The following is a 9453-nucleotide window of genomic DNA, read 5'->3' on the forward strand; positions in this document are numbered from 1 at the left end:
GGACCAGGTAGTGAACCTGCAAGCACTGCCCTGGGAGGAAGCAGACCCAGCCTTTTCGTTGCTGTGTCCGGTGCGTGCTTTGCGTACCTATGTGGACCGCATGCAGAGCTTCAGACTTTCTGAGCAGCTCTTTGTCTGCTTTGCTGGACAGTGGAAAGGGAACACTCTCTCCAAACAGAGGCTTTCCCACTGGGCTGTTGATGCCACCGCCTTGGCCTATCACAACCAGGCCGTGCATGCCCCCTTGCGAGTTCGAGCACAATAAACGAGAAGTGTGGCATCCTCATGGGCAATGGCCAATGGCACCTCCCTAGCAGACATTTGCAGATCATCGGGCTGGGCAACACCCAATACCTTTACGAGATTTTACAATCACAGGGTTAAGTTTGTCTTGTCCCGTGTCTCTCAGTTCTGAGCACGTAAAACTCTGGAATGCGGAACGTCTGAACAGGTGTTCTGCTTGCACATATCGCCTTTCCCCTCCTCTGAGGTTTTCCCCTGGAGAGTCCACTAGATTCGAGCTCCCTGGATGTTCTTCCTCCCTAGCCCTCTGGTCCACAAATTCAGTGAAGGATTTCCCCGACCAGACCCACTATGGGTACTAAAATGACTATGTACTGGAGTAGTGACGTGACATATTTTGCCAATTTTTACCTCCCTCCAGCCTGGGCAGGTGGTGGTCTCCACAGGCTCTTTTCCCCCTGAAAGAATAGGAGTTGGAAAAGAATGCCTTCCCGATGCGTGATAGCGTTAAGATGGCCCCAGCCGCTTTAACTCTATGCGAGAAACATAGAGAGAGAAAGGCGAGGCTGGTGCTTTGTTGCCCCCCCCCCCGCTGACACAACGTCAAAGTGAGCGTCAGACGAGACTTTTTGTCTCCCTGGCCGAGCCACTGCAATGGCCGAACCTTATTCTCGGCACCTCAGTGCAAAACCTGAATGAACTGATGCATGCTTCCCTCCCTTTATACCCGCATGTCTGGGGGAGGGACATGCAAATTCTGTCTGCCAAATTCTCATTGGCCTTTTCTCAAGTTCAGAGGTAACCGAGGCCTTCAAGAAAATCCCCTAGTGTCACTTCATTCGACAAAACGTCTCATTCCCTCCTTCAGGGAACAGAAGTTACAACTGTAACCTAGATGTAATAGATCAATATTTAAGTCCTTATTTACTTTAAATTTCCATTTTCACTCTCACATTCTTTAACATTTTGAAAGTGAAAGTACAGATTTATGGTAAAAAAATTGTATAAAAAATATTGACATGTTTCTCACCTACACCTGTCATATCACTTCTAAATATATAGATTTAACCCCTGGAGTCTTATGGATTACTTTTATGTGGCCTTTATGTGATTTTTTATTTTATCTTCAAAGATCTCGTCACCACTCACCTGTATTGTATGGACCAACAGAACTGAGATTTTCATTTGTGTTCTGCAGAAGAAAAAAGTCATACACATCTGGGATAGCATGAGGATAAATTATGTGAGAATTTTCATTTTTGGGTGAAATATGTCTTAAACCGACAGTGTTTTTGAATAAATGGAAATCACACGAACAGTTTGAAAAGCACCTTATTGTCATCCTGCCCTGTATACAGCCTCTGAAAGCAGCAATTTCCAGTTTTCAGATGCAACTATTTTGTGTTCCGGGAAAGGTTTGTATGTCATAATAGTTGTTTCTGACCCGGTAATTATTTGTTTAAAAGTGAAGCACTTGTTGTATATACAGTGATTACACACTATAGCATACATAAAGTACATTTCTATAAGTGCACTTTTTGTTCTGAAAGATGTGTTATTACAATATAAAGCAATACCTTTTTTTCCATTCTTTCGGTGTAAAGTATTTAAAGTTCAAATTCAAATTATGATCTAAGTGTGCACAATTCCCTTCCATGTCCCCCACTTAAACCTGCCTTAACTGGAGGCACCTTAGCTGTGTTTTATATCCTTGTCCATTTAATCTCTATGGTTTTGGACATGTATTGACATGACTGATGCACTAGTTAATCATGGAAAGGTCAGGTGACAGTCCTTCACTAAAGCTCAGTAGTGTTTGGAGTACTGTATCTGTATTGCCAAAACAGAAGGAATGTAGGCACAGAGTGGTAAAAGACTTTGTTTGGTATAGGTTTCAACATTTATTCAGGCAACATGAATATGTGGATATTGGTGCTTTAAAAAATAAACATATAAGAAATCAGTCAGTCTTTTAGCAGCCTTATCTATTTTATGGAAAGTTAAGCAGAACAAAAGAAAAACCTTAATGGAAGCCACTGAACAGATATAATGCCACTTTCATCTGAAACAATGTACATGATCATCTAATGGTGATGAAAAATGGTCTGTTAATACATGACTCCACCTAATGGTGATATTAGAACAAAGCACTGTGAGGGCAGTATAGAAAGACCTGGTGAGTAGTGCCTCCCACTGGCCACCTATATGACAGGTTAAGTTTATCATGCACTGGTATATTGTTCATGTAATTTTCGGTTTCATTGCGGTTAGCTTAAAAAATTACCTTCTTTGCTAATTTGTTAAACACAGCATTAATTCACTAAATTTCTATAGATAAAGAGCTCTTATACTATATAAATTAATTAGGTTTTACCCTTCTGTTTGGACATTTTAATGTGCATTTCATCCCATTCATCCTTAGAAATAACCTTTTTAAAATGGTGGTGTTGGCTGTATCAGAATAATACTTGGTACAATTAAAAAGCATGCTTAGCAGGTTTAAAATCAGTAAAAAGAGTGCAGAGAAAGTTGGAAAAGATTCTGCAAAGGAAAATTTTACAAACTCCATGGCATGATTGTGTAACAGCATCCTCAAATGTACTTATTTTTCATATCTGAAAGTTGAAACTTTTGGGTCAGTTGTGGCAATAGCTAGCATCGCAATTTGAACTTGATGAACTTGCAACATGAAACAAAATGGATCTTGAAATAATATGATTTAAGGGGCAATTCATACATGAATGAGTTAGATTTATGCATTGATATTCGTTCATCTTGTTCATGAGGCATTAGACACCTCTGTAATTTATATACAAATGCCATCCTATTTGTGATAGATTTATTTATTTATTATTATTTTTTTTTAACTTTGGCCAGTTTTGCAGCCCACACATAAAGTTAGGGCTTTCAGCAGTAGGAGTGCCCACTACTACCAACAATACAGCCACTCAACCTCATATCATAAGATCGCTACATATGTGCTCAGGACATCACAGCTTTAAACAGATTTTTGTAGACATTCTTCCAAACTACATTCATTGATCATTGATGTTTACATTCAAACAAAATGTTTACACTCTCTGTAAGCAGATGCACACATATGTTTTTGTCCACTGTATTATTTCTCAGATCATGGCACTGGTCAGGTTGCTGAGGGAGCGTATGCTGTTAGTATGACGGCTCTTCCTGCGTACACTTCTCAGGTAGTTCCTGTACAGGATCACACTGATCACACGATCCTGGAACTGCTTTGATACAATATAGAAGAGTATGATATCCAGCACTGTACTTGCGTTCATTAAGAAGGTGGTGAAGGCCCCCCAGGTGTTGTAACCTTGCCCACCGCTCTCCAACAGTAGGGAAACAAAACATATATGGAAAGGCACAAAGCACACCAGCACCTGGACAATCAATGTGATAATGATCCTTATTGATTTCTGCTTGACTTTGGGCTTCAGTTTAGAAGTACGTCCATGGATTAGGTTGTCTACAATGATAATGTAACAACCCACCATGATGCATACAGGCACCAGGAAGAAAAAGATGAGACGTGCAAAGTGGACGGGATTGTCGCGGCGCAAGTAGATGATGTCATGCATCTTGATGCAGGTGGTGTAGTTTGAGACGCTATCTGGATCTTCTTCCAGGAGAACAAGAGGAGCAGTGCTGCCCAGGGTCATGATCCAGACCCCTGCACAGGACAGCAAGGCTTTACGGACACTCTTCAGTTCTCGGGTGTGTCTTGGTTGCACAATGGCCACATAACGATCTGTGCTGATGAGGGCAAACAGCCACAAGGCCAGGCAGGGATAGAGTACAGTCAGTGCGGCATTAACCCTGCAGAACACATCCCCAAAGGGCCAGTAGTCCTGACTGTAGTAGACCATTCGAAAGGGAAGCAGTGAGATAAATACCAAGTCCACTAAAGCAACATTGATCATGTAAACTGTGATAGAGTTCCTTCTTTTAGTGGTCAAGGCAAAGACCCAGAGGGCTGTCAGGTTAACCACTGAGCCAACAATGAAGATAATGATGTAAAAGACTAGGCTAGCAGTCTTGTACACTTGGGGAACGTGGCCTTCCATGTTGATGGGCAAAGATATGTTATTAGCCATAATGGTGTGCCTGATTGGAGCATAAAAAGAAACCAATATTAGATACAAATATTTTATTTATTTTTTACATCTGCTGGCAAGCTTTCTATAAGGCTGCACAATTAATTTAAAATAATAATCAAGATTTCCATCACTGGAGATGCAATTATCTAATTGTAAAACTTGTCAATTACAGAATCCCCATCAGGTATATTCCAGTCAAGCCTACATTTCTAATTTATAATGTTGTTTTGAGCATTGTAACCAATCAGCGATATGTCTTTTGTGTGCAAGTGTGCAATGATGAATCATAGTGTTAAAATTTGTTTAGGCCCAGACAGACAACTTTTTTCTCTTGGAGTGACTATTTGCAATGGGCGTACATAGCACCTGCCACACAGCACCGCTATTTGCACTCCTACAGTCTGATCGAAACACAGAAATGGAAGACTGCACCCTAAAGTTTTGCTGTAATAGTGTAGTGTGTAAAGATGGTATGGATGTGCTTTTTTTGTGCAGACGACCCGGGTTCCAATCTGCCTTTTGTCCCACTTTTCTTGTTTCCTGTCTCCACTCTTAATATTCCCTTTAATACTTTGCAGTGATAATCTTAATCTTTAATCTTTTTTGCAGTGATTTGGTCACAGTGAAGATCAGGGGGTTGAGAGAATGTTATGATCCTGGTAAAATGAACAATTATTCTGGTTTTCTTCCGTAACCTCCGTTCCCTGATGGAGGGAATGAGACGTTGTGTCAATGTAGTGAAACTAGGGTTCACTCTTGAGAGCCAGAGACACCTCTAATCTTTGATAATAGGCCAATGGGAATTGGTGAGTGCTATTTGCATGCTCCTCCCCCGGACATACGGGTATAAAACTCATTAGGTTTTGTGCTGAGGAGCCGAGAACAAGGTCCCGGCAATTTCAGCATTGTGGCAGGAGGGACACAACGTCTCCTTCCCTCCATCAGGGAACGGAGGATACGGACGTTCCCTATCTGTCACTCACTCGACGTTGTGTCAGTGTAGTGACACAAGGGGTCCCCTTAAAAAACGGCACAACTAGCTGAAGTGGGTTACGTGTATCGGTGGTGCGAGATGGGCAGACTGCTGCGTGGCGCTTATCCAGCGCACCGGGCCAGCCCGTAACCTCCCCTGACGTGTGAGTGTCAAACAGCACTTTTCGGGACGAGTTGACTACCCAAAGGATAGGGACAGGCTTGTCCTAGTCGTCCCTCTTTTCCCTATTTTTTCTTTTTCTCCCCAAAAAAAGAGAATTTGCTAACGACCGAGCGACCACACCCCGCCCAGAGAAAGGGAAGAGTATATTAAGTAGAAATACATCACATAGCCTTGCTGAGTCTTGTCAGAAGTATGTCATGTGGAGAAGTCCCATGGTAGGTCCTGACCAATGGCGGAGGAGGCTCTACAATCATGGAGACTTGGTTGAAGCAAGGCGCAGTTTTCCAACATGGAAAATTTTTTCAGTGGAATATACATCACAAGGGGTTGCCTGGCCGGTAGACCTGGACTTGCCCGCTCATTCCTGCTAAGACACGGGATGAGACTGGCTCAACCCGGAGATTGAACAATCTCGCAAAAGTGTTGGGTGTAGAGTGTTGGTCAGAGCCCAAGAGGCCACCACACTCCTGGTGGAATGGGCTCGTAGGCCTGAAGGGGGCGGTACATGCTGAGCTTGGTAGGCAACATCTGTGGCGTTGATGATCCAGTGGGCGATCCTCTGTTTGGAGACAATTCTTCCTTTCCGCTGTCCACCAAAGCAGACAAAGAGTTGCTCAGATATCCTAAAGCTCTGCGTGCGATCCAAATAGATGCATAAGCGCACACTGGACACAGCAATGCTAAGACTGAGTCTGCCTCCTCCTGGGGCAGTGCTTGCAGGTTCACAACTTGGTCCCTGAAAGGGGTCATGGGAACCTTGGTCACATAGCTCGGTCAGGGTCTCAAGATCATGTGAGAGTAGCCCAGACCAAACTCCAGGCACATTTCGCTGCCATGAATGCTTGCAGGTCTTTAGTACCCATGGTCCGGGTTTGAGTATTTCTGTGCCACAGTTTGTTGCACCGGGGCAGACAGGACGAGCCAGCTCTCCGATGCTGCGCTCGAGAGCTCATTGCCTTTACAGGCACCAAATAAGAGGTCGAACTCGCCCTGGGACGAGCTGGCGCACTCATCCGAATGCCTAACCGGAGCAAACGAGCGTGCCAGGGAATTGGAGGTCAGCGGAGATTTAACCGGTGGAGGTGGTCCCATTGTGGTCCCCAAATCACCCCCTGTGCTCACTGCGCTGGCCTCATACCCGTAGGTAGAAGGGCCGAGGCAGGGAGCCGCTGGGGTGGCTTGCTTTCTTACGAAACGAGCTACAACCGCAACGTTGCCATGGTCATGGCCTCGCAATTTTATCAAAGATCAGAGGTGGCGCGACACAACATCGAGTGAGTGAAAGATAGGGAAAATAATATTGCGGGACCCATGTTTTTTTGACAGAAACCAAAGATTTTATGGAATAAACAATGGTATTACTACAGCAATATGGTGTTCATATAGTAACCATGTTTAATTTTGTGTTTTCTGTTGTTTTACTACAAAATACCATGGTGATACTATGGTTATTGTAGTAAAACCATGGTTAATTTTTGTAAAAGAAGATTAGGGTTCGGTTTAGGTGTAGGGGTTGGAATAGGGCATCTGTGGAACTCTTAATAAACACAATAAGCATGCTGGAGTGCAATAAGTATATATATATATATATATATATATATATATATATATATATATATATATATATATATATATATATATCAATAAAAACATGCATTAAAGTCGGCACACTGTTGACCCAAATCAATTTAATGAGCTCACCAACAGATAAGCAAAAGTGATGTTTGGAGCTACATGCTCTACATCAGACTCCATGATCAAATTAGTTAAAATATTTAATAAACAAACAAACATGGGGCAGGGAATCTGTGGAAATTTGTGAATTATGTGTGTTCCAATGTGGAAATCTGCAGTTTTCTCAGTTTCCTCATTTGTCTTGTATGTGTAGCCTAAATAAAGAATATGACATGCAGTTGCCCTAGACAAAATATATTTTTTTAAATATCAAGGAAAGTAATCAACAATTATGTTTTTTTTGTTTTTTGTTTTTCATAATCGTGTAGTCCTAACAGTCATTTTGACAGTCTATTAAGTCCTTTCAGTCAGACGATTGGTAAAATCTTTCAAGACATCAAATAAGTGGTAAAAGGGGAAGCAAGAGGAGTATCTCTTATCAAAATGAAAGTGTGAATGTTTTTTATTAAAACAATAACAATAAAAAGTACTTACAAGAAATTTAAACAATGTACCTAGACAAGAAAGACTACTTGTAAAGAATAACTAAAATCCTAACACAGTCTTTTTAAAGTCTTAAAAAAAACTTGTTTTGGCTTTTCTGAATCATGTGACCAATCCCTCCAAAATGTTCATCAAATCATCTTTCATCAAATCATGTTGTGTCCTAAATGATCAATAATTTAGTATTTTTGAAATATATACATGATTACAGCTAAATATTATGTAAAATCACATTAGACATACAGCATATTCAAATAATAATAGCTGTTTTTTTTTTTTTAACACATGAGTTTCAATTGTCTTCTATGTCAAAGAAAAATATTTAAAATGACCAACCTCAGAGATCAGGTATATCATTGTGTCTTGGCATTATAACCATTCTGATGCCTGTCCGGGTGATTACTGTAATGTGCCATCGCAGCAGAGCTCAAGTGACAAATAGAGGAAGTCATGAAGCCAGTGCCTTTATTTAGATTAGACCTTTCTTCTTTTGGTTTCTGAAAAGCCCCTTCTCTTCCTGTAATGCATGTACTGGTGGAGAATGTCTCTTTAAAGTGAACAGTATGTCAAATGCATTTTGATAATGGTGGAGAAGTAAAGATGTGACAGGTTTGGGTGCTGGTTATTGATTGAGAAAATAGGGTTTGTCACACAGCATTAGCTCTCTTGGGAGCACCTCACAGCAGGTGGCAGCAAAAGGCATCTGGTGCTGAAGAGTTTTAATTAAACACAGGATGCTGAGCTTGTTGGTGTTTACACAGGAAATGAGATCTTTGTAATGTAGGTTACATTCTATGTAGAGACTGCAAACAGAGAGATTGCAGCCATCTTAAAACATCAAGTACAAATAGAAAAGGTCTTGATCTGACAAGTGCTCACACTTTTTATAACACTTTTACACTCATAATTAATGCTACATACACCTTCACTGTACCATACTTTTCACTATTATGTCTCAAATAGTGATTTAAAATAAGGTGTTTAAAAAAACATTCATAGCTGACATTTTTTGTTTCCATTTTAATTACTGGTGTTATTGTTTTGTTCCTAAACTGTGGTGCCAAACCCACACAAATGGAGTGTTCCAGCAGTCACACTTTAGCAGCAAGTTTAATTATCTGTTACTGTATGTGAAAGTAGATTGTAATTCATTTTCAAAAACATAATAATAATAATAATTGAATTAGATAACACATTTTTGAAAAGTGTGCTACCTTTCATAGTAAATACCATCTATTGCCAGTTGATACAGTATTGTGGTATCTTATACAATGACATTCTTATAATTTTAAGTGTCCAAATATTTTTGTTATCACTGTACATTCATATTCTCCATCACCATCATTACAGTAGACCATGTGCTCCACTGTGAACTTTTTCTCTACCTCAAACAGTAGGGCCAATGTGCCACCCACACTGTATACTGACGAATGAATTCACCCTTTCAAATATTGTGTGACATTTCACCAGTTCAGCATCCACCTACACCAGGATGTCACCAGTTTTAACTTACCCATAAGTTGAACGTTTTGGGAAATGAACTTGTGGCCTGCAAAATGAGGAACATCTGCTTGGTCTCTGAATGCATATAGTTATTTATTTCACTTCCACCATATTAGAAAAAAAGGAAGAAAGAATAAATGAACATACCGACAAGTCTTATACGAAACTAGTTTCAGTTTCAGTAGTGAAAAATTACATTGCTTGTGCACCATGCATTTCTTGTACAACAACATAACTTACTGCTGAGCCATAATA

At 40.7% G+C, this 9453-nt stretch overlaps 1 protein-coding gene across 1 annotated transcript; it reads right to left on the minus strand.

The window, feature by feature from the left end:
• Positions 1–2140: 2140 nt before the first annotated feature.
• LOC127654650 (N-arachidonyl glycine receptor-like) lies at positions 2141–8114 on the minus strand. The gene is made up of 2 exons (XM_052141888.1): positions 8032–8114; positions 2141–4368 (listed from the first exon to the last, which is right to left on the minus strand). Exon 2 carries the CDS (start codon positions 4356–4358, stop codon positions 3369–3371), a length of 990 nt encoding a protein of 329 aa, XP_051997848.1. The 5' UTR covers positions 4359–4368; positions 8032–8114; the 3' UTR covers positions 2141–3368.
• Between the last annotated feature and the right edge of the window lie 1339 nt (positions 8115–9453).

Source organism: Xyrauchen texanus, chromosome 14 (assembly GCF_025860055.1).
Source record: "Xyrauchen texanus isolate HMW12.3.18 chromosome 14, RBS_HiC_50CHRs, whole genome shotgun sequence".
Taxonomy (NCBI): domain Eukaryota; kingdom Metazoa; phylum Chordata; class Actinopteri; order Cypriniformes; family Catostomidae; genus Xyrauchen; species Xyrauchen texanus.

Excerpts from the sequence above, each read along its gene's own strand:
- LOC127654650 (XM_052141888.1), bottom strand. The coding sequence starts at position 4,358 with ATGGCTAATAACATATCTTTGCCCATCAACATGGAAGGCCACGTTCCC.